Source organism: Pavona decussata, unplaced genomic scaffold, assembly GCF_977016875.1.
Source record: "Pavona decussata unplaced genomic scaffold, jaPavDecu1.1 SCAFFOLD_246, whole genome shotgun sequence".
In the NCBI taxonomy this organism is placed as follows: Eukaryota; Metazoa; Cnidaria; class Anthozoa; order Scleractinia; family Agariciidae; genus Pavona; species Pavona decussata.
Window position 1 is genome coordinate 138,472 of NW_028145651.1, and position 25,991 is coordinate 164,462.

A 25,991-nucleotide genomic window follows, 5' to 3' on the forward strand; every position below is an offset into this window, starting at 1 on the left:
TTTTCCATGCGATTTTAATGGATTTTACAACAACCACAAGATGTATGCACGCTCAGCACATGAATTTGTTGACATAAACCTTGAGCTTTGCAAGTTATGGAGGATCACTTTTAAGGGACTATGGGTGAAGTTGCCTCCTCCTCCCCCCTGAGTTTAATGGTATATCCAACATTAATTTTAACATTTCACTAATATCAATACCTTGATTGGCATTCCCGTACAGTGCAGACCAAATGGAAACAGACATCTTTTCCCTTTAAGCCGTTGATATCCTACAGCAAACTAATAATAAACAAGAACAAAGTAAAAACTGAAACAGCCACAATATACTAAATCATTGCCAAGTTGTTGTTGTTGTTTTTTTTACAGTCCGTGGTTATAGGGCAGTCAACTTTGTTATTCTAACCCAGAGCTTCAAAACCCCCATAGCATCACAAGAAACTGCTACTGATTACATTCATTTTGAGGTAATGCAATAATTAACAAGCACTTGTTGGATACGCTGTAAGTGATGATAGGTAGCCAGCAAGGGGCATAGCACCAAGTTGGTTATAATAATCTCATATATCCTACAACCAAGATCAATAAGGTCTTGCAGATTTCATGTTACAAGAAAGACAAGATGACCATTTAATGGCTGCTATTTGTTGGGAATAGTATAATAGACGCTAAAGGAATAAAAACTCTAATTGCATTGTCCAATGAACCAGTTTTTAATAATTTAGTTTACACAGAATTAGGGCATCCGCAGTCAATCATAAGGATGGTGCTCACCCATCAGTTGGGCAGAAATGGTTTTTGAGTACTCAAGTGGTAATAATCACAATTGTAAATGGCCCACCATTTATTTCACCTGCTTTTTTTTTTTTTTTTTTGAGTACATGTAAACAGCTTGTCTCCAATTCCCTCTCTCCCAATCAAAACTGTCCAACCAAAAATTTAACTTGAATGAAAACCATGACAATGCTAGTGAAACAGTTCTGGTTGGTTGAACATGTCTTGTTCCAAAGCACATGAACAGTCATATGTACATTCTAAATAATGTAGAAATGCCCTTCAAAACTGATTTTTCAGAGCTGCTATTACACGACTGTACCACTACATATTTATATAATTATTCAGACTTACATTCATTCATTCATTCATTCACTCAGCTGTGAATTTTCTGGAAAAAGCTTTTAATTGAATTAATTTCTTTCCAAAATTTGAGCATCTAATCATGGGGTGTTATAATCTATGAGTGTGGATTATTGCTGGTGTTTAAATGTAGATGGTACATGTATTTGTATCAAAAAAATGTCTTCTGCTTTCTCTTTCTAAGTTAGAAAAGGATTCTCACTTAATGTTAAATGCTTCACAATATTTAATATTATTCCCAAATAAAAGAAAATGGTTCCCTACCTCCGCCTTGAGAAGAATCCAGGAACATGGTATGGACAAAGATGACAAGCAAAATAACGAGAGAAAAAAGAAGAAAAAATTGAGACTGAGCCTTATAACACAAATGGAAAAAGTTGCTTTTGCGAACTATAATTACTTATCTTCTGATTTAATAAATATGTGCTGACTGTTAGGAACAGGGCCGAGTTGTTCAAAGCCCGATTAACCTAATCCTGGGTTAACGTGAACTTTGATTCGAGTATATTTACTAATCCATAAGGTTTTCTCCAAAAGATTTTTGTCCCTCAGTTTTGCCTAGGACTTTTCTTTACCATTAGATTAAAATGAGCCTTTAAAATCATCTTTAATGAGCGAGGTGAAAGCCTCGGTTAACTTTTAATCGTGGATTAGCGTTAATCGGCTTTCAAACAACCGGGCCTAGGAGGGTAATGGTACTGGGGAGTCATAATTTTTTATCAAATTAAGTACAATGTATATTACCAACATAAAAATCAAGTTTATAAAGGGAACAATGCTACAGTATTTCAAAGTTTTTACATTCTACAATTTGTTGCACAAAAAAACAATGAAGTCGGGTATATTTAGTTAAAAATAAGGTTTAAAAAGTGTATCCATTCATACTATACCTTTGAGAGTGTGAATGTATGTCCCAAATGAAGTTTTCCATTCATGTAAGGGTATGGAAATGTGACAAAGAATTTTTCCTTGCTGTAATAACAAGCAGATTAATCATAAAATTAATGTTTTAATAACATCAGATTAATACACTAAATGCTTAACACAGGGTGTGTTGGATGCACAGGTCATAAGGTGTATGTCAGTTCTGATCATTTAATTGTGCTGTCCTCTTTCATGAAATAGGTAAAAGTGAACTATTAAACAAATAACTTGGCTGGCACCAACATATAGTAACTTGCTCGAACCTAGTTACCCATTTGCAGAGATTTTGCTTCAATCAAATCAAAGTTTTGAATTGTAGTTTGACCTCACTCACTTTGATATCTAATTGCAATGCAAACCCCGGTTTGGCCCATTTCTGTTTTGGTACACTTAAGCTATGGTGTAGGGCAGGACACGGTTTAGTTTGAAAAGGCCATTGTTCACTTTGCTGTCAAGTTCATTAATCAACAATAAGTGAACTGTCAGGTTCACATAAATTTCACATGTAAAAATGAATATAAATCACACAATTAATATAATTAAATCACATAAATTTCACATGTACAAATTTGGAAGAAGTTGGCATTGGAAACTCTTCTCACAATGGCTGGCCATTAACATTACAATAACAGCATTTTGACTTTATTGACGCCTACATGATTTAGAAATTACATAATATATCACATTTTAATATTGCTGCTAGTTGGTTAGAGGAGACAGACATGAATAAAAACAAAGCTATTCACATTAATTTCCATTAATTTTTTCAGGTCAGAATAGATGTGAGGACCCCAGTGATCAAATGGACAATATGACTGTAAAAAGATCTTGTCAACTTTGTAATACTTACTTAGCTTCTGGTGAACCAGGCTGAAAACAAGGACAAGAAAATAGCCATCATTTAATGACACAAACCTTGCCGCAATATTTAAAGTAAGAAATTGAACAGCATGTAAATTAAATCACTTCAAATTATATTCTTACAAGAACTGAATCTGTTTGAAAGGTCTTGTTCGCGGCCCATCTCTTCTGAATTTGTGCTTCAACCTCTTTCAGGTAATCAACCTTGGCAGTGCTCTTTCTGTCAATCTACAGATTAAAAAACTTCACTTAAGATGAAATATATATGCATCACTTCACATCTACAAACTTTCAGTTGCAGAAACTAAATTACCAAGCTGAACCCTCAGGCAGAATAGAAAGCAACTTTTTGTGCCTCATGGGTTTGAACTTGCGCTTTCCTGAGTGAGAGGATTTATATCACGCTGACAATTTTCCATTTGACTATTGAAGGACAGAGGTTGACACTAACTCTAACTGAAACTCCCCAACATTCTCTGTCACCTCTGTCATCGCGCTTCTTCATTCCCGACCGGCTCATTAGCTCACTGCTATGAGATCTGCAGACTGTAAACTTAATTGCAGTGTACATATAGCTGACTGTGTATAAATCATTCAAAATGACAGCTGTTTAAGAAACAAAACCAGACACCAATTTGGTGGCAAATGGTATCTAACAGAACTGTGAAATAATGTAAGCTCAAGCTTAAAATTAGTTGGCTAAAAAGCCACATACAGCTCAAACTTGAATGTAATGCGAGGTGATTGTTACATTTAATAAACAACAACTTTCTGACTTTTTAAGCCAAGACCATTTTGACTCCCTACCAAATAGAATTTTCTTACCCCAAAAATCCGAAAATGTGCGACCCCATTCTAGTAACTATATCAAATGTCACAAAAATGGAGGTATATGTACAGTTCAACTGAAACAAGAACACAAAATTTCCAAGAGCCTATACAGGCAGCGTAGAGCAGTTGGGTATCGGAGCTTCACATTCGTAATTGCCAACCACCCACTTACTGTGAACATGAAATCACGTTCAAGCATTCTAAATATTACAACTGATCGGATTGTTTTTGTAGCAAGATTCCTTCAGAACCATTAGAAATCTTACAGGCAATAATTTGCACTAAATGCCACAGAATTAGCAAAGAAATTATTTATACTGCTTTAGGGAACAGAACAACACTCACTACATGTCACTGTTTGTCAAACGATAGTTCCTCCAACTGCCATCATTCAATATAACACTGTTTGATAAAGAATTAACACCTGTGCCCCTTGTTAAAGACTTGGGTGTTCTTCTCGACACATGCCTCAGTTACAACGAACATATCACTAAGGCTGCTTCAAATCGTTTTCTTAAATTGAAACAAATTAACACAATTAAGCATCTTCTGGATAGGAAAACGCTTTTGTTAGTGATAAATTCCTTTGTTTTTGGTAAACTTCTGTATTGTTCAACTGTTTGGAGTAATACCAGCAACAGCAATATTAGCAAGCTACAAAAAGTCCAAAATTTCGCTGGACGAATTATTCTGGGACTAAGAAAGTATGACCATATTTCGGATGGGCTGCGATCACTGAAATGGCTTCCTCTTGGAGAGAAACTTATCTTAAACGATGCAACCATGGTGCACAAATGTATTAACAATCTTGTTCCAGACTATCTTGCTGATAAGTTTATACTACGTTCCCAAGTCCATAATAGACAAACTCGATCGTCTGGTGCCTTGGACATACCCTTATGTCGCCTGTCAACAGGGCAGCGATCTTTTGCTTTTAGAGGAGCCAAACTCTGGAACTCTTTGAATAATAATATTAAGTCCTTAAAATGCCCCAAGAATTTTAGGCGTCATGTCACAAATGTTTTATTAGGTTAATATATACTTGTAATACTCTTGATACATTGTAATTATGGTTGTACTTATATCCAATAATTTAATTTAGATTTGTAACTGTAATAATTATTGTATTGAGCTGAAAAACCCACTTAGGGAGCATCAATAAAGTTTGTATGTATGTATGTATGTATGTATGTATGTATGTATGTACCGTGTAGCATGAAAATTTTGCGGGTTCTAATTTTTGCGGATTTTGCGGATTGACCCCGATCCGCAGAAATTAGTTCCCACAGAAATAAACACTGGCAAAATAAAACGCCGCAAATATTAACTCCCTTCAGTCAAATTAAAAACTCGACTTTTAATAGATCTGCGCCACTGGGGCGATATACATCGGACTTAAACAGACCAACCATCCTTTAGTGGCGCTTCTGCGGCGGCCTGCACAGAAGTTATTTCAACTCTTGAAACTTCAACTGAACAAGAGTGTTATTATCATCGGCTGAGTCTGCCTCAATGCGTTACAATAGGGCAAAGTTTTGCATTTTAGCACGCCGCTCCCAGTTAGGTCTCAAAGTTGTATACTTGTTACATCTTTCACTCGAAAGCCCCTCTGTATGCCTAGAAAGGTTTCAAATACGGTAATTCAAACATTCATACTGCTTTCTTATAAAATAATATAGTGTTTGGTTGTGCATCTTAGGCCAGGTAGGCTTTTTGTTTTGTTTTGTTGTTGTTCAGTCCCTTTACGCAGTAAGGTATTACAGTGATATGTCTCTAATATGTAAGTAGAGTGAACTGTGACTCGACATACGGTACAATAAAAGTATTAAAAATATTAAGGTTTCTTCCACTTAAATGCTCTGCTGCTTGAACAGAGCATCGCAAAAATTAGTTCCTAGCAAAAATTTTAGTCATCTCGAGCCGCAAATATTTGTTCCCGCAAACCACAAAAACTCGCCGATCTGCAAAATAAAACTCCCACAAAATTTTCTTGCTACACGGTAACTAGCTACACTAGACGCACGTACGCTTTGCCGACCTATTTCCAGTAGATGGTAATTTTCACAGAACAACACATGCGTACAATTCCAGGAATATGGCATACTATTGCATCAGATAGTGCGATTGTCGTACAAGGAGAACAAAAAAGGCAATCTACACAGTATTGAATTTAAAAAGAAAATTACATCCATCTGGGTAGAATGGAAAGTAATATAATCAGATCTAAGATCTACATATTTTGACGAAATTAGAATTGTTTTATGCAGCGAACCATAACAGACTATCAACTTATATGGCATCATCGCCAAAGAAAAGAGCAAGTTATCGGAGCAAACCCGCCCGGAAAAATGAAAATATTACATCAGTGTCACTCACCGACATCTCTGCGAGAAAGCTGCAGTATTTTGGCGTCTCGAATCTCAGGAAATTGGGTGCAAAAATACCGGCAAAAGAATTGACCACACGTGCGCCAAGGCGCATCACAAATTACGAGCCAGTGAGTTAACGCCAGCGGTACTTCATGTAATAAAAAGACGACGTCATGTAAGTCACACTGACATTGTAGTGATCCAAGATGGCCGACCATTTCGATGAAAGAAGCGGTCTTGTTCCGTCGAAGACTCCATGGGGAAGTTGGGCGCAGACAATTGATGAAGTCTTCATCGAGGTCAACGTACCTAAAGGAACTAAGGGCCGGGAAGTTACCTGTGATATCCAGCCAAAAAGTATAAAATTTGCTTTGAAAGGGCAAGAGTTTTTCAAGGTGACAAATTAAGCTAAGCTAAGGCTTAATTTGATTTCTGAAGTCTGAAGGCAACTTCTTTTATTTGCTTATCGTATATTACTTATGTCATTTTTTTTCACAGGGAGGCCTCTTTGGAACTGTTTTGGCAGATGAAAGTACATGGGTTTTAGGTATTTGTTGCATGTTGTTGTTCTTATTTTTTAAATTTCCTAAGTGCTTTGCAGTCTCACTTTATGGGGTTCCACTTTGAAAGGACCAATAGTTTACATAGAAGACCTTCTGTAGCATGATATCCAACCTTAGCTCTCTCTCTCTAGGATTGGGGCAGGAACCTTCCCTGGTATGCAGAATGTCATCGATCATCGGCTTTCTCCTGGGGTTGACTAGATTGTAAAATCACTCAAACAAACTTGAAAATTTCTCCAGGGGAGGAGGAATCTTGGAAGAATTCACCTCTGGGGTCAGGTGTCACTCAGCAGGGTATCTTCCTTACGTCCCTCTTATATAAGCGGAGAAAGAAGAAGCTCTGTTGACTACAGTCTACACCTTTATACAATGACCAGTGTAAAACTTGCGTTGTGATTGGTGGAGTGGAGTTTGTGATTAGAGTATAGACGCACAATTGAGGTCATTGAGTGGTGTGACCGGCGCACCTGATCTGAGTCTAGAGTCCAGCAAGAGTGACTGGTCAACAAAGTTTTGCAAACTGTTTTTGCGAGTAGTGGACAAACATAGGCAAATTTTCGCAAGAAAGGAAAATTGTCCGAAGAAAAATTGGACAAAGGCCGTTGAGAGTAACCTAGAACTTTGTTGTGATGTGAAAGGGAAGGAAATATTTGCCCAAATTAATTTTTGTCGCTGATAGAAATCCGGCACTGGCGAGTAATCGATTTCAAATCACAGTGAAGCAACTGGCTGACATGCTTTTATATTTTGGGGGCAGAAATTCCTACTGGAATAAAGGTTAGTTTTGAAAATATTGTTAGTGAAATTTTTTTGGATTATACTTATTTAAGGAACACAATTGTGTCTATGTAGTAGTCTGAAAGTTTGCTGGAAAGTCTTTGACTCAGCTCAGTCAACACGATGCTCACTCACCAAATGTGTTGAAATGTCTTGGCTATTGTATAAAACAAATAGATTCCATTTTGCCATGGGTCTGTACTCTGATAACGGACAGATGACATCAAAAACATGGTAAGAACTTCAGTCACGTTACTCGCCGGCGTCTCGTAGCGCACTTCCTTGTTCTCACCACATTTTGACATCATCTGTACAGTTGCACGGCAAAATGGAATCTATTTGTTAGATCAGTGTTAAGCTGTGGGAGGGGGAGACTGGGCACAGGCAGGGGGATTTGACCTCAGATCATTTTTCTGTTCAAATGGCCGACCCCAGGGAAGTTATCGTTGGTCAAAAGAGTGCAAATTTTCCATGCCCAGGGACGTTATCACAAAAGCTCATCTATCTGAATAAATCTCAACCTAGATGGAAGATGCGTTGACCTTTATTATACAGAAAATAGAGTGCTCAGATTCACTCACCTTTCTTTTGCTCATGGCGTGATAAAAGCAGAGGAAATCGCAGAGGCAGTCTGCTTCTGGTGAATTCTAATATTTTCAAAATGGTGGTACTCATTTCCAGTCTTTCTTGGTCATCCAAGATGACGTCGGTGGAGCCCAGTCTACAGTCAGTTAAAGTCAAAAGCCCCGACCCCCAGGAATCGATGAATGATCAAAAGTCCCTACCACTGGCAGACTTGTTACTTCAAATCCCACGCCTATGCCAGCATCCCCCCTCCCCCGCAGCTTAACATTGAAAGGTGCATTATTTCAACAGCTCAAATCAGACTTAATAAACAAGATACATCTAACAGAAGAAAATTTGAGAGCAAATTACATAAATAAGCATAATTTGATTTTCTATGCAGACAGAGTTTATGATACAATGATGTTATGAGTAATTGAATGAACTTAATAAAGTCAGTATTGTTGTATAAAAAAAAAGTCAGCATCCCAAAGTAAGCATTGTTCTAGTTTTCAGGGAAAATAAAATATATTTTGTTTTAGCTAAGAAATTAATTGGATGTAGTAATAGGCAATGAAAAAAAAAGTGGTAAATCCTGTTGACTCTCCCCCATGGTTTAACAAACCTGTACATTCCTCCAGTCTTTGATCTTAACACAAGGTCAAGAATTTTCTCCTGCCCAGGAGCAAAGAATCCAATCCATCCTCTTGTATTCCCCAATATTTTCTCTTGTTTAGTCTTGGGGTATTATATAATCCCATGAGGAAGACAATGACATATTAATCATGTGAATGTCATGTTTATCAATTCATAGGGTAGTACAAATATTATGTAATTTTTTATAGAATATTTTCCTGAGCTACGATTTATTTTTTAGCTTGAAATGTTTAATGACTTTTTTTCCTGACAATTTCAAAACCTGTCATCTTTCCAGGGAGAGGTGAATACTTTATAATTAAAAGACATGGTGAACTGACTTCATTTGAAATGAGTACTTTTTATGTTCTTTTTAAATGTGATCTACAGACCCGCCTTTGCTATATGCACCCACCTTGTTAAAAGCTGCTGTCTTGAAAATCACACACATAAATGAACAGCTCTGTGGTAAAAATGCTGCAACCAGACCTGTCAATAATATTATTATCAATAAATTAAAAAATTCCAAGAATAGTACGCCACATTTACAGCAGCTACAGACCACAGATTGTCCAAAACAAGCAAAAGGTGCAAAAGTCTAACTACTTGAGGAAATACATTGTACATGTATGTATCCTTTTAGCTTAGGCAGATGATTAAAGCCTTTTTTATTCTTAAGGCTACTCCCTGCTTTCACAGGTTTCCTTCAAATCTACATACCTATTAATTCACTCAAAGGTGATATATTTTCCCAAAAAAACATTTGCAAGATTTTAGGTTTCAAAGTTTATGATTTCTCCTTTTTGCATTTTGTTACTTTAAGTTTTGAAGTTTTGTTTTCCCGAAACTTTGGAATTAATGCTAAACTTTACTTTGGTCATAACCTTTGGTGGTAACCTTAATTTTATTTCTATCTCAGAGGACAATGAGCTTGTTCGCATTATTTTGGTGAAATCTGGACGAGATGCTGCTAACTGCTGGCCTTCACTGCTGTCAAATGAATATTCTGCTGATCCATGGACATTTAATGAAATGGAAAAAAAGTTGACTCTAGAAAGATTTCAAAAAGAGGTACAGCAAACCTCAAAGTCTTTAATTTAGACTAAAGCTTCTTCTTAAGTAGATCTGTCTGAAATTAGCAGTCAGACTTTGTAACAGACGGCAGGCATTCAAATATTTTTACAGTACCCAATGAAGACAAACACTGGTATTTCATTGTCAATAGTTGTGGCAGAATCAATCTTTGAGCCAGAGGGGCTATTGTATATTAATAGGGTGTGACTGTTTCAAAACTTAAAGGGAAAGAAGCTCCCCAAACACTCATGTTTGAAGTTCTAGCTGAATTTCACACAGTTAAAATCATTCAATCCCCTTGAAATTTACAAAGACAGTGGCAAACAAGTTCACCTTTTAATGTTATGGTTATGAAAAAATCCACCAAGTAATTTTTTTAGTTACAGCTAAAGGTAAACATATGACTAATAACTACACCAACTGAAATCAAATAAAATTTGAAACTTAAGTCCACCTAGTATTTGAGACCTCTTGAAAGCAACCACCCCTGAGGCAAATGCTAATAACCTGCATTTTGGGTGTTCATTTATGTTCACAGTTTGTGAAAAGTTTTATTTTTTTCTTGACAGAATCCAGGTTTTGACTTCAGCAACGCTAACATATCTGGAAACTATTCTGGAGGAGGCCCAACATTTCCAACCTAACAAAGAAAAGCAGTTAGACTATGAAGATGATAAAACCCAGGGCAAGCTGTACAGCAGTTTGGACTTTTGTCATGTTTTCCAATCCTGCAAAATTTAAAAGTGAACATTTCTCGCTTCAAAATGAGAAATTTAGTGACATCACAATCTCACCAATTTTGTAAGCGGTTCAAACCAAGAGTGTCAAATTCCCCCACCCCCTCCCCCCTCACCCACAAGTTCACTCACCATCTTGGGTTTGTCCTTGAGTCCTTGAAAGCTATTTGTAAATTCTTAATGTGAGCAATTACACTTTATACCAATAGATGCTGTAATAGAGGGAGGGACATACTTTAATATTACATGGTTGTTACCGCAGAAGGAGAAGGAAAATAATTACAGTCGACTCCCGATAACTCGAACCTTCAAGGGAAATTGAAAAAAGTTCGAGTTGTCGGAAATTCGAGTTATCGAGGGTAAAATTATATAGAAAATGACCTGAAAGGAAAGGAAAATTGGTTAGAGTTAGCGCGAGGTTCGAGTTAGCGAGGGTTCGAGTTATCGGGAGTCGACTGTATTTTGCTCTTCTTTGTTTCGTTAAAAACGCCAAATCCACCATTTCAATAATCATGGTAGAGGAGAGTGGATTAAAGGGAGGGTCTATTACAGAGAACAGAAACTGTCATGTAAAAAGAGTAATTATAAATGTATAATAAAATCAAAATTATGTGAAACTGATTTTTTTAATTCAAATGACTTTTTTTATCGTGTAATTTGCTTTGTGCACTAGGAACAAGTGCACTCTTAAAGCCATAGAGTGGAGAGATGATTATTCCATTTTAAAATTGTGTACTTAGTTGCCTAGAATGTGAGAAGATTTGAGCAAAAACATTACTTCGTTTCAATGGAAACCCGGCAATGGAAATCTATCTGCTTTTCATATATATGATATATAGCAGTTTAACAATGCCTCGAGCCAACAAAGCCCAAGCGCTTCATGGAACAATGCACTAACATCTTGTCTATAGTCCCCCACCCCTCCCCACAGGTTCAGGATTGGACCTTGCTTGACAGGCCGTAAAACAGGATGCACAATGGACAGTACTTAAATATAATAAGACAACAAAAGAAAGGAAAGACAAATTAGAGAATAATAAGTATATGTGAAAGGAAATATGATGTTATGTTTTAGGCCTGGTGAACAAATAATAATCATTATGGTATTTTGCAGTCAGTGACACAGGCATACCTGGAAAAGAAAACCTGAGTTTGCCCAACAGGAGTCAAACCTATGACCTGGGCTATTCAAATGCCCTAGCACCTACAAGTGTCCTGTAGCTCAGTGGCAGAGCATCCAAACTAGTAACTGGAAGGTCATAGTGATGATAATAATAATTGCAATAGTCTGAATGTGGAAGATGCCCCAAACAGAGAGGGTTCCAGCTGTTATAGGACTCATCAAAAAGGGACTAGATAAGTGCATTGAGAGGATCCCAGGCGCAATCAATATCACTGAGCTTCAAAATATAACTCTTCTGGGAATGGCTGATATTCTGAGGAAGATTCTTTCTTAAGTACCCACAGGGCGCCTACACAAACGGTGTGACTGGTGACTGTTTACAAAATTTAGAGGATTTGTATGGAAATATTATAAGGTTCGTATTAAAGCCAAATGTTAGGAAAAATGTTTACCTGAAAAGTCACAATAAATGTAAACTTAGCTCAATCGTTGTGCTGTCATTCTTTTGCCTGAAAACGGCGAATTTAGGCGATTTTGAAGGTTTTGCTTTCGTCGTTAACCTGAGAGTTATATGGGACTTATATAGAGAGAATGGTACGAGAGGAAAGCTTAACATCTCGACTTATGCACTAGTCAATTGAAACCCCCACCCCCGCCGGACCCGGGACAGATAGGGGGATAATAGGGGCATACAAGCACTTTTGATCAGAGATCTGTCCCCTGGGGGTAGTAGATAACATGTGTTTTGCTTCTTTACAGTGTCCCCACCTCAGGGAATCAGGGAGATTTGACTGTGGTTAACTGGTACCGAAGTTCTTCGCGAAGTCAATCGACTGCACGTTGTCATTTTCGCGCCATCCATATTTGCTGATTATTGGCGAAATGCTTCGCAAAATTTGGTTTAAAGACAATTCAAAAGAAAGAAGAAAATTCATTCCAGCTCTATGGAAAACTCTGCCTACAAACCCATGCTGCAGCCATGGGTACCAAAATGGCAGTCGCGTTTGCCAATATCTCATAGCTAAGGTTGAAACGGAGATTTTAAAACCGCTCATTTGGAAACGATATATAGACGACATATTTTCCCTCTGGACTTTAAGGAGAGGAGATAATGCAGTTCATTGAGCAAGCAAACAAACACCACCCCACAATTAAATTTACGGCTGAAATTTCAGAAACAGAAACATTTCTGGATACAAACATTTATAAAGGTGAAAGATTCAGAAGCAATTCAGTTCTTGATGTGTGTACGCACTTCAAACCTACTGAAACATTTCAATATACGCACTTCTCTTCGTGCCACCCACCAGGGGTCAAAAAAGGCTTTATCAAAGGCAAAGCACTGAGACTTCTCAGAACAAACTTCTCTAAAAACATATTTGAAGAGTAAATTCAAAATCCTAAACCATGCCTACAGGAAAGAGGTTGTCCCGAGAACTTAAACTTAAAACAAATCCTCATGAAAGCCTGGCATTTAATAGAGCAACAACCATGGCTCAAAAACATCTACAAAGACCTTCCCCTCATATGTTACACTGAGAGGGCGGTCAGTCAAAGATATACCTGTGAGAGCCAAATTATAGAAAAAGCTTAAACAAACACTAGGGATCAGTGCAGGCCTGTTACTCTTGTACCCAAATATGATTGCTTGTGATAATCCTGGATGCCCTATAAAGTGGTTCCATTTCAAATGCGTGGGACTTGTGGATGCACCAAGTCCAAAGCGGCTTTACACTGAATCTGCTGTTTAACATTTTCAAAGCTATTACTGTTCAGAAATGCTCTGTTGTAAATGTGAAATTCACATAATTTCTTGCAAAATTTAATAATCCACAACAAGTTTTGTTAAGATGTATTAAAAGAAAACTATTGCCTTATTAAAGAATATTTTGCTCCTGATTAATTCAGTGTGAACGGTTTCTTTTGTCTTGTTTTGTTTGGTTGGGTTTTTTTTTAACCCCTTGCCAATTTGTTCCCAGGGGGAGGGGAATTTGATCTCAAGATTTTCCTCAGGGGCTGGAGGTTTTGATATGATTTGATCAAATCCCCCTTCCTGTCCCGGGTCCGAGGGGGGGGGGGGGTGGGGGTTTCAATTGACTAGTGCATTAACTGGTGCTGGGTTTGGAAGCCGGGCGGTTCGAATTTCCGGGTGAAAATCGCCTCGGTGCTGGAGCATTTCTGACAGAGCTTTCCTCCCTTGTCTCTCAATATAACGCTCAGGTAAACGACGAAAGCAAAACCTTCAAAATCGCCTAAATTCGCCGTTTTCAGGCAAAAGAACGACAAAGCACAACGATTGAGCTAAGTTTACATTTATTGTGACTTTTCAGGTGAACATTTTCCCTAACATTTGGCTTTAATACGAACCTGATAACATTTCCATACAAATCGCGCCGGTATATATCCTCTAGATTTTGTAAACAGTCACCAGTCACACCGTTTAATTTTGTGTGGGGTCCCTGTGAAGTACCTAAAGACCATGGTCAACGTTTGGCTCTAGTGTCAAAATAATGGTGTCAAACATAAGTTAAAAAGTACAAGGTAAAAGTTATACCCATCCCAACTCCTAATGGGAGAACTCAGATTTTCTTTTTTCCGACTATGCCAGTCAGGAATCACTTACTGAAAAATACCTATCAATAATTAGTATAATAGTAGAAATGATTGATGACAGAAGGTCCCGAAAAAGATTTAAAAATGAACATTTAAGTTGGATAACAAATACACTACATTTTACAGGTCATAAAAAGAAAATCTAAAGAAAGAATTGATGTGAAGTTCTTTGCTGAAAATTTTACCTTGATTAGCACATCTTTGACTTTTATTAGACTCCTTGATATTGAGAACACCACTTGAACGGTCCTTTGTCTATGCTAAATATGACGTACTTCCTGTTGTATTTTAGCCAATCACCTCATTGGGCTATTGGGCCTCGAGTAACCTTTGGAACCTGTGCACGATAGATTCGTTGGCTAGTATGGCGAGACTTTCAGCTGTACCGTGAGTTCGAATTATTAAGCGTTTCGCGTTTACAAGATGTGGAGAGCTTTAAGGAAAGGTTAGTGTCTGCTCATGTTGATGTGGCAAGGGACCATAACATGAAACTGGTTGATCAGTAGTGAGTTCATTTTGATTTCTTTGGATGTTTTCGGATAAAAGACTAAGTTCCTTCACATATTTTCCCTGTAGCGCTAAAGAGTCCCACAAATTCTTCACGCTGTCTTGGGCAGCTTCAAGCTGCTGAGAAGGAAGACGTGACAAAAACATCGCTAGACGAGAAAGACAGAGCTCTTCAACCCGCGTCCACTCATACCCATGAACACAGGAAGTTCTGCCAAGCTGCAGAAAGCGAAGAAAGCATCCCACACAATTTGGGCTTGGATATAGTGCGGTGCATATCGCAGAATTTTTTGAAGGATGAACGAATCCGAACCCTCCGATATTCAACTCGTTTCGCCAGTGGGAAGGAAGAAGAAACCTCGAATCCATACTCTGGGGAAATAGGATCGGTAGGTGAAAGTACTTTGTACACACATGTAAATAAGTTTATTACAAATCTCACCCGGCGAGTAAATATGCCATCAGATCCACAATCCTTTGTATGTATATAAGCTTATATTGTATACATGTATTTCTTTTTACCGAAGCTTTGTGGTAGCATCAGACAGACTAATATTCTAAACAGAGCACAACACTACAGAGTTCGGCGTAAATCATGTTTCGGATGAAAATCACCCATCATCAGTTGCCGAATGATATACGATGTACATGTCTGAATGTGGTGCTTATTTCTTTTTCTCTTTCACTGCCCATTAGATTAAAAGTCGGTGACCATGTAGTAAAGATTGATTGATTGTAAATGTACATCTTTAAAGTGTTAAAATTTGCGCCACTGTGGTGGTTCAACAAATGAAAACTTGTTTTTAATTAAACAGCAAATTGCATCATCATCGTTCTAGTATGGTCCAGTGAGCACAGGCATACCATCCATTGTTTGCGTTTTCATTCACTTATTATCGGGGTGTCCACAATAGCGAGGTATCTGCAATGCGAGAGTTAACTGTATTACAGTGGATTAACATCGTGTGTGTCGAACGTTGAACATTTCTCTGGAAATTTCTTTCTGAAAAAGACACATTAACAGAAAAAAAAATTCAAAATACTTGGGAAACAATTGTTATTCTTGAAATGCCTGATGCTGTAATGTGTGGTTCCAGAAAATATCCATATTCCACCCACGGAACAGATTTCCCCTCTGGAAATTCCCATTTTTCCCCACGTCCCCTGGAAATATTTCTATTTCTAGTAAAAGCAAGAAATAAGCTTATTTATTGTTCAAGAGGCTGAGTTTGGATGCTTACGTGTGTTTTCTAGTAAATTAGCATATACTGTGACCAGGATATAAGCAGAAGTCGCATGGTAATGTAGTTATCAAAAATGCTTATTGTCATTACAACCAATTCCGCTTCATTATTCTGACAAAACAGCAACACTTCAATATAAATGAACAGCTATCAAAATGCAAGTTCACCCATTTTGGAAGATAATTACGAGAATTTACCTGAAAAAAATGTTTTTCACTTTCTCAATTTTTTTTTTTTTTTTTTTTTTTTTTTTGCCATACAGTGTAATTCAATCTATTCCCGTGACAATATTTAGCGTCTCGTCTCCTGACGGTCAAAATTTGACATGTCGCCCATTTTGGAACTTGCGTAACTTTTCTTTTATTTATGACTTCGTTAGACTATGGTAAACTGCCTACTCTGGAGACCTGGCAGAGCTAGAAAATCTTTACAGAACTAAATTTTTTTCATTTAAAGTTTAGCCGAAAATGAGTCGCAAGCAGCATGCCTGTGTTCGAAAACATGTCAGCGTACATGCTGGAATGTTCTGTAAACCAAATAATTGGTGTGAGTAATGATTCGTGTTACACACTTCCTGTGAATCACTTGGGATGCCTTTTGTGATATGCAAATGTAATTATTTAATCATTGATACAACGTTGTTTACCATGGGTATTGAAGAAATTTTTTCCGTCTGTTATGCGAAAATATATTTAATGTTTTGAGTTAAAATTCGTGAAGGAACAAGCTAAAGATGTTGTTTATTTATCTGATTTATAGCACGTGGTTTCTAACTTTTGACAAATAATATTTGCCTCCTGAACTATAATAAATATTATTGTTTTACCATGTTTTTACTTAGTTCTCGAAGAATTATTTTTATTGGGATCAGAGAACTGTTTTCTGTCAATTCCAAACTACTGCAGTCACTGTAGTTCATTGTTGATGCAATTCAGTTCAAATTATATTTTTCATGCTGGCAAATGACAACAAAAAAATGCGACGTAAATATGTGTCAGCAGAGACGATGTAGTTTGAAGTGACAGAAGTACCTAGTTAAATATGTGTGGCAGACATTCAAGCGAGTGTAATTTACAAGATTTACTCATCTTATTTCCACAACATGGGCTTCGTTTACCAGCTGCTGTTTCGGAAAATGATCGGACTCGAGCGGTGACAGAAATCAAGCCTAATCACAACGAAAATACAGTTGAACCTCCCGTAAGCGACCACCCATAATGTCAAGGATATGTGGTCGCTTATGGGAGGTGGTCACATCACAGGGGGTCTAAATTTCAGGTAATATACATATGGTAATGGCAGAGATCTAACCCTTTTGCCAGTGCTTATCGAAACCTATAGTAATAACTTCTTACCAACAAGTATATTAAGACTGGTCCAAAATTATTCTAGGCAAAACATCTTAGGTTCTATGGTGATTATTGTTTGTATCTCACAAATTACTTAATACAGCGATTGAGGCAATTATTGTGAAAGAAACTTGACTCTTTTATTACTCCAGGTGGCGCTGTCTAAATTTTTCAGGGAACAAAGCATAAGCAAAAAGATAAGAAAGATTATAGATGAGAGAGTTTTTTTTTCCCACATGGGATTCAATCTGATGAAAGTTTATTCCAGTGTGAAGTATAGTGCATGTGTATTTTATCACTGTATCGGGAAACACTTCCAATAGCTTCGACTGTGAGATTTACGGCGTCCACTGTAATGATGTGGCCAATATGTTACAGCGACACATTTTTCAATTTCAATTTGAGAGACACAGCCGATTGTGTGTCAAATGGTCGCCTACAGGAGGTTAGAAACAATTGAAAATTTTAAACAATCATCTCTAAAAGTGGTTGCTTACGAGAGGTGGTCACCTACGAGAGGTTCCATCTATAGTGATTTGACTTGAAAACTTTTGGAATCATGGAACCGGTGTGGAAAAAACAAATATGTTATTGATACATCCCCCCCTCAGGAATTTTCTGGACCCTTGACCCCCCCTCCCCTCCAACTTCTCTGGAATTTCCAATCCCTTCTGGGGTGGGGTATGGATATTTTCTGGAACTACACAATGTGAAGAAAAATTTATAGCTTTATACCATCAATAACCCAGGGAAATTTCTACGGGGACTCTGAAATCTCTTTGGCGATGTTCAAAACTGACATATAAATTTCAAAACTCCTTACAAATTTCAAAAATACTGGTCACGCGTGATACAAATTGACTGTAACATGTTCATCAAATTTGGCATTGTGTAGTTCCAGAAAATATCCATACCCCCACCACGGAGGGAATTTCACATAGGACCCCCCCACCCCCCAGGATTTTCCATTTTCCAGGTATTTTTTAACCCCCCCACCCCTTCGGAAATTCCTCAAATACAGAATAAACCCCCACCCCCGTCTGGAAAAGTTTTACTTGAAAAGAACGCCTCAAAAATCAGTTTGATGTGAACATTTTAGAAATATCAAGAACTGCCTACACGAGGAGAAAATATGCGTTAGCGAAGAGCGCGCGCGCCGTTCAATTTCACCGGTAGAGTTTGCCAAAAAGCTCTTGATACTGAAATAATTGTTGTGTTTTATATTTACCTGTGGTCATTGACATCAAACTTTACCATTAGCTTCGCTGAAGATTTTAAATCTAAATTGTTGGAATAAGTCCGGCAATGCAAAAATGTGTTTTCATTTAATTTGCATATGTCATGTTTACGTTCCTATGCAAATTTGTAGGAGATCAAAAGGATTATCGCTTTAGTTCTAGTCAGTCAATATTTCTCTTGGTAATCATTCAGTCTATTGAATCAGAATAGCTTGGACAAAATAAGCATTAGCAGGGAAGGGAGACATTTCAGATCGTAACTTGAAACCGCAGACGAAATGGAGCCGCAAAACGAAATTAGCATGTTCACGTTCTTATGCAAATTTTGTATGAGATCAATAACGCATTAAAAGAATGTTGAATTGGCTCTATTTTGCTAAATTTTGGCATAGAAATTAAGTTAATAGTTTTGGACTTTGAGTTGAAATACTTTGGACAAAATAAGTTTTAACACAGGTGAGTTTTGACAAACTGATCAATTGACCACGGGAATTGACCTTTGCCCGTAACTTTATACAAAAATAACAAACAAATATTTAAATGTTTTATGTAAAATTGGGGCTTTCACTTTATAGCTATACAAAAGTTTCCCTTTTAAACATTGGTAAAAATTCAATTGTAGCCAGTGAACAATATTTCTCTACGCAAGAAAGTTTCACAAACGACAGTTTTATAATAACTGAGTCACGCAACGCAGACAAAGATTTCTTGTCTCACTTGGACTACTTCGCTTACAAAGGCTTTTCGGAGAAAGGAAACATGTTTTTAATGTAACAAGGGTTTCTTTAAACAAAGTTACGTCCTCAAGAAAGATCTACGAAGTTGCTAATTTGGTAAGTTATAATTTTGAACAATTACGTCTGACATGAACGTGAAGTTGACCCTCTGGAAACTTATCCAACCGTTCACCCCTCCTCCCCTCTGGAATTTGCTGGGCCATTGACACCCCCACCCCTCTGGAATTTCCAATTCCCTCCGTGGTGGGGGTATGGATATTTTCTGGAACCACACATTCTTGATTTATTATCTAAGACTCATTCACAGAAAGTGAAGTGACAAGTTGCAACATTCCAGATTTTAGTATTTTATTAGACCCTTTTAGAAATTCCATAAAATTATGCTGGTTTTTTATGTTGTTTTCCCAAACAAAGTAGTTGACCAACTAGTAATCGGAAGGTCTTAGGTTTGACTCCTGATAGGAGCACTCGGATTTCCTTTTTTCAAGTATGCCTGTGTAACTTTGAATAATACATCATTCTCAAAATAGTTGATGTCTTAGTCATCTCATTGACTCTTTTGTCTTTTCAGTGGTGCAGTAGAGTGTTGGCCTTATCCAGTCTCCTTGCCTGCCGCAAGTTTATAACAGATGAGAAGTCCCCACTTCACATTAATGTCAAGAGTATTCCATCTCAACTACTGTCAAGCTTAATAACAAGCAGGCCATACACGACCCTGGGTGTACTTCCCATTACACAGGGTTCCCAGACTCAAATAGCAAATGCCAAACCGACAGACTCCCTTGATGAGGCTATTGCATCATTCCAATCCAGCTTTAGTGACTGTACAGCAGCCACTCAAAACAAACTGGCTATCAAGTTTGCATCTCTAAAACAGCATCACAAAGCATTCCTCCTTTTTACCCAAGCTAGTGAAAGAGGCCATGCCTTGGCGCAGTTTAATCTTGGCTTATGCTTTGAAAGTGGAAAAGGAGTGGACAAAGACCTGGTCAGAGCAGCAGAGTGCTACAAAACTGCCGCAGCTCAGGGCCAGACTGGTGCCATATTTAACTTGGCATTGTTTTATATGGAGGGCCTTGGTGGTCTGCCAAAAGATCCACAGCACTCTCTGGAACTCCTCAAAGAAGCTGCAGGAAATGGCTTATGTAAAGCTCAGTTATACCTGGGGTTATACTATGCTGATGAATCATCAAACCACTGTGATTATTACAAAGCAATACCCTACCTTAAAATGGCTGCAGCTAAAAAGCACCCATCAGCTGAGTTTAATCTTGGTATATGCTATGAGCATGGTCTTGGCATTGAAAGGGACCTCTTAAAAGCAGCACATTTCTACAAGGCTGCAGCTGAGCGTGGGCATACTGGGGCACAGTACAATGTTGGCGTATTCTATGAGCATGGCCTTGGGGGTTTCAGTGTTGACAAGAATGAGGCGGCTCGCTTTTACCGCATGGCAGCTGAGGCAGGAGATGAAGATGCACAGCATAATCTGTCACTCTTACAAAAGCAGGCAGAAGCAGAAAAGCTTGCAAGACTTCCACTGCAGCCTCAAAATCTTGTGTATTCTTTGTTTAAGAAAATGACTCAACCGGCTGCAGGTGGAATGCATGCTCAGGGCAGTATACCTCGGTGTGCTTCCAGTCCTGGAATTTTACATGGTATACCCATGGAAAATGAACAGCAAAATACCTGTTCAACTCCAAACAAACAATCAAATCCTTTATTGGCATTTTAACTTTCATGTAAGATCAAACATTGTTGTGTAAATTTCACACTTTTCGTGACCCCTTTATTTGAATGTATTATTGTATATTTTTATTGTGAGACAAGTTGTTAGTCACTGGTACAGTGAATCCCAAGGCTACATTTCATTCAGTCTTCATGCTCATTGTTATGGTCTCTTCAGTTTGGTTGCACCAAAGCTCATATGTATTTTATCTTTTGTTGACACGAACAAGTGTTTGTGCTCTGATGGGGGTGCATCAGCAGAAGTTCCACTATAATCATTAATGACACCATGTTTTTCAAAAGAACCCTTCTTCTTAAGTCGTCAAGTATGACTTGATAAATATTTTTTTGCATAATTTGACAGCAATTCACATACTGTAACATGTCAGTGTCAGTGTTAAGCCCTTGGGCTTAGAAGTGGGAAAGAGGAGGCCTATAAGGAGCATACAAAAAATATGTTTCAATAAAAATTGTAACTGATTTTAGTGACAACAGATAAAGACAATAATGAGCATGTTGTTCATTGTTGTATCAGACTACTTTCTGAACTGTGCAGTTCCAGAAAATATCCATACTCCCCCCACGGAAGGTTTTTTGTTTTGCACCCCCCGTCCCCCCAGGAAATTCCAGTTTAGCTTCATACTTTGCTTCTAAAATTTTGACTTTTAAGACCCCCCTCCCTCTAGGAATTTCCGATGACCTTCCATGGGGTGGGTATGGATTTTTTCTGGAACTGCACATTATCAAAACAAACATAAACTGTATATAAAATGATGGCCACCTTCAGGACAGCGCCTCCTTTTGTTACTGTGTATACGTTCTGCACATCTAGGATGCTCGGGATTCCTATGGGTGGTGCCTACAAATACAGAGATATTTTTTACATGTTTTAAAACTATGCAGAGAAAGTAGAACTTAGCAAGTGCTCTTGGTATTCAAAATGAAAACTGGGAGTAACCATGCATTTTTCAGCGATATTAAAGCTTCAATTTGGAAAATTTGTTGGGAACGCTTAATTATCTCTAAAAAAATGTGCGGTTACCCCCAATATTCTTTTTGTATTCCAGTAGCCCTTGCTAAAATCTGCTTTTCCTACATAGTAACAAACCACACCAAAATACTTTGGCATTAGTAGGCACAGTCCTTAATGCAGGTTTTTTTTTTCTTTGGTAGTTCATGACTGTGCAGCCCAGGAAAACAGATCTTTGCAATGATTATTGAAATCCACCAAGACAATTGAGGGTAACCACATGTATATCAGAGATAATTCAGTAACAATAATGAAAAAAGCTTTACTGTACATATCAACAATGTATGTACGGCATTTTTTTCCAGAAATAAAGATAATATTGTCTCTGAAAATGCATGGCTACTCACAATTTTCTTTTTAAATTCCAGTAGCCCTTTCTATGTATGATGTGTATCAACTTTAAGAAACCAGAGTTTTTGGACCTTCCTGAGATGCACAGAATGACACATTAGCAAAAGGAGATTTCTTACTTAACAATACAACATCAAATAAACTTTATTGGAAATGTAAATACTGTACATACTGTCAAAGTTATACATCAGTTTATAGTACATACTGTAGTTAATACAGTAGCTCAAAGTTCAGTGTACAGAATCATTCATTTATAAAATAATAAAAATTGGTCATAATGATATGTGAAATTTACTTTGATTTATTTTGTGTTTGAGGGCAATTCCCAAATATAATCCCCTAGGGGCTTATCTTTGGAGAAGCTGATTATAGGAGTCTTTTTTCGTTTTGAGGGGTTTACTTTTGGAATAATTCCAATATTCAATACTTTACAGTAACAGTTTAATAACCAAGCCCACCCATCTGTTGCTCTAACCTCTGAGTTGCTGGGATTCCAATGGGAGCTACCATTTCTTTTTTACCACAAAGAATGTTCAGGAATTGCTGATCACAGCAGCATGGGGGATACAATAGACCATTTTCCGAGTTGCTTTGAACCTTGTTATGAAAGCGAGGCTAAGTGCAGAGGTTTTGTTATGAAAATTAGTTTTCATTCAAATGCACACAAATAAAACTAATTTTCACATGAGAAGTTTTGCACTTTGCCTTGCTTTTATAGTGAGGTTCACAGCAACTCGGAAATGGCCTATTAAGTCACATGAACATATTTTATAACATTATACTTAGAGCCTCGGGCAGAGTGGTGAATATCATGGATTTGACTGCAATTGGTTCCCAGCTGTTTTGTTTGTTTGTTTGTTTGTTCTTTCTTTACTGCATGCTTGTGACATTGAATTTCTAAGATTGGATAAGATCCTCGGACCATGATTTGCCCGTGTTCACCCGTACATACAAACGTCAGCAGGAGCATGGCAAGTGCAATCTCACCCTTCCCCCGCCCAGAACCGGGACAAACTGGGGAATGTCAAGGGTATGGCGGGTTTGTCCCCTAGGGCTGGGGGATAGACGTATTTTGCTTCTCGTCCCAGTCTCCGCCTCGGGATATGTTGAGGACGGCGATTCTACTGACGTGAAGTGTCCCTCGTGTTCTCACCGAACAGGCGAACAACTTGGCTGCTTTTTGGAATGAAAGCATGCTAAATGCAAAGTTTGGTATCGGACATTGAAGGAGGCTGTTACAGCTGAGTCAATAGCAAGTCTGGCAAGTAAAAGTAAGTGTGTTTGGAATTTAATTTCTGCCGTCCGCCCATGTAATCTTATTGACCTTTTGACCCAGTTGCTTTTGAATGGATATTTATGTGAGCTAGTACATAATTATATTGTGCATAATGTTGACCTTCCCACCTCTCAGACGAAATTCCTTTCACCGTTTTAGTCTGTTCACGCCTACATTTCATGAGTTTTCATGGGAGCAATTTCATAAGCGCCTCGCTTGTTGAACAGCCGCAAGCTAGCCCGTGACAAGGTTAAATTTCAGGGTCCCATAGTCAATGAAAAATAAACGGTCAGTGTAAAACGCGGAATGCAGACAGACTGCAGGCTGCAGACTAGGAGTAAAATGCAGACCAGGTATAAAGACCCTATATAGGAGTTTCAATGTGAAAGTAAGCTTAAGTGCTAGCATTAGAACTGGAAGAAAATACTAACAACAATATGAAATAAGATAAAATAGAGTAAACCCCACAAGAAATGAAAGATAACCGGTGTGTGACAAATGCAGACTGCAGGCTTGCAGATCAGAGCTGCTGACTTGTATACCTGCCAACTTTTTCTGAGTCAAATGCGTGAGATTTTCGTCTTGTCATGACTGGGATTTGCGAAAACGTCCCAGCCACTTCCGAAAATTTTCGACTATTTTCCGAAGACTTCTGAACGTTGCCGAAAATGTCCGAAGATGTTCCGTCGACCTTTGAACACTTCTGTTTGAACGGTTTGTAGACATTTGAAAGCTTCTGCAAAAATGTTAGTGTGTTATACAGTTAGGACACAAAGTCCACTTTAAGCACCTTTTCAGGAGAAATTTAATTGAATTTTTGTTATTAATCGTGTTAAAGAACAACTCGTCCGGATTTGTTGGTCAGCTGGAGAAATAATTGTCCTCCAGGGGGCGAGATCGATGTCTTTAGTCCGCAGGTGTGCGGCTCACATATAATGCATGAGAGTTGGCAGGTATAGACTTGTAGACTTCCCGACCTGCGTACTTCTGGATTCTCCAGACTGGGTTAAAAATTATCCTGCATTGAATTTGTATGTGCTCATTAGATATTTCCAGTGTGTTTTGTCTACAAGCACTGAAGCGACTTTGAGAACATCATTGAATTTACTGCAAATGCTGTTCTATTGTAGCTGATACCATAGCCTAGGGTGCTGTTCATTGGCTAGCAGCATTATAAAATGATGTAATCCCCTGTGGATGCACGTGTTGGCTACAAAATTTATGTCAAAATTAACTGTGTCAGGGAATTTTGAAATTCAGGAACAAGTAACAAGTCTTGATAAGTTTTTTCCCTTCCAAATTTGAACTGTGATATCTCAATAATAAATATTAGGATATTGAAGTAGCCTGATACTGTTTTGTTGATTGATATATTTTGAATAACATTGTGCAGCTATTCCACTCTTGCCAGGCATGTAGTATATGTCAGTTATTCATTTGATACTCGTCAATCTTTGTCACTCGTCTTATCTGTCACATCACAGGATTGTTTTATATATACTTTGTGATCTTGTATTATTCGGCTGCCTTTTATAAACTTGACTTAATAAACATGGTCTAGATGCCTCTCTTAGCACAGTTAAAGGGACTATATATGTCAGGGGGAAATGCGCAGTAGAGTCCGGTTGAGACTAATTTGCATATAACTCATTGAGGTATTATTGTTTGTCCAACTTTGTGTCTGTCGTGTCGATCGCACCTTCTCACACCCGGAGATACCTTTTCATGTGCCTACTTTGTCAAGCTTATAGAAACTGACCGTGCTATCATTGAAAGTGTATCGCATGAGTTTAGTTTAACCGCTTGATTCGCATTTAATATGTGCCATCTGATGTGAATTATCGGTCAGCTCACCTTTGCCAATACAGTGTGAGTTCCTTTTGTTTATATGCCTATCCTTGCAATCGCAAAACTACTTGTGCTCGAAAAACTACGTCTAAAACCCGTGGTTACCCCTGCAAAACTGCGAAAGTATACTGCACATAACTGATTTATTTAATTATGGCATGAAGAAAAGGTCGGCTTGTCAAAACAATAACTGCGGTATTTGTATTCATGTCTGATTTACACTCATCACATGTCAATTCATTCATAGCAATATCGAGGTCAAGCCAGATGTTATAACATTAATAACTATCCAGGCAAATCTTTTGATGTCCATGATTCCACACTTTATGTTTTGTGCTGTTGCTGTCATGTATTCTTTTTCGGCCGCAGCCAGAACAACAGCCGCAAATCCACGTCAATTGAGCTCCAAGAGCAAACGATTTTAGAAATATTGCAACAAACAGCTTCTGTAATTACTGAGGAAGGTTTGTAAAT

General features: G+C 37.9%; 3 protein-coding genes and 1 long non-coding RNA gene across 5 annotated transcripts in view; 3 read left to right on the forward strand and 1 right to left on the reverse strand.

Moving 5' to 3' along the window:
- Positions 1–6,287, reverse strand: part of LOC146457123 (leucine--tRNA ligase, cytoplasmic-like) — a 48,385-nt gene extending 42,098 nt beyond the window's left edge. Inside the window, exons 1-6 of the mRNA XM_085092331.1 lie at positions 6,130–6,287; positions 3,046–3,150; positions 2,912–2,931; positions 2,028–2,109; positions 1,402–1,407; positions 202–282 (exon numbers count right to left, since the gene is read on the reverse strand). Of these exons, the coding sequence (XP_084948457.1) occupies positions 202–282; positions 1,402–1,407; positions 2,028–2,109; positions 2,912–2,931; positions 3,046–3,150; positions 6,130–6,234 (399 nt within the window). The 5' untranslated portion in view covers positions 6,235–6,287. The remainder of the gene's footprint in view (positions 1–201; positions 283–1,401; positions 1,408–2,027; positions 2,110–2,911; positions 2,932–3,045; positions 3,151–6,129) is intronic.
- Positions 6,248–11,094, forward strand: LOC146457125 (nudC domain-containing protein 2-like). Its single transcript, XM_085092330.1, has 4 exons — positions 6,248–6,517; positions 6,621–6,669; positions 9,582–9,733; positions 10,306–11,094. Exons 1-4 carry the CDS (start codon positions 6,329–6,331, stop codon positions 10,378–10,380), a joined length of 465 nt encoding a protein of 154 aa, XP_084948456.1. The 5' UTR covers positions 6,248–6,328; the 3' UTR covers positions 10,381–11,094.
- Positions 11,095–14,501: 3,407 nt separating this feature from the next.
- Positions 14,502–22,693, forward strand: LOC146457126 (uncharacterized). The gene is made up of 3 exons (XM_085092332.1): positions 14,502–14,654; positions 14,786–15,105; positions 19,856–22,693. The coding sequence occupies exons 1-3, from the start codon at positions 14,633–14,635 to the stop codon at positions 21,017–21,019; spliced, it is 1,506 nt and encodes a 501-aa protein (XP_084948458.1). The 5' UTR covers positions 14,502–14,632; the 3' UTR covers positions 21,020–22,693.
- Positions 22,694–22,830: 137 nt separating this feature from the next.
- The window catches only part of LOC146457127 (uncharacterized), a 32,970-nt gene continuing 29,809 nt past the window's right edge, over positions 22,831–25,991 (forward strand). For both annotated transcript variants that reach the window (XR_014858588.1, XR_014858589.1), the window contains exon 1: positions 22,831–23,664. This is a non-coding gene — a long non-coding RNA (uncharacterized LOC146457127). The remainder of the gene's footprint in view (positions 23,665–25,991) is intronic.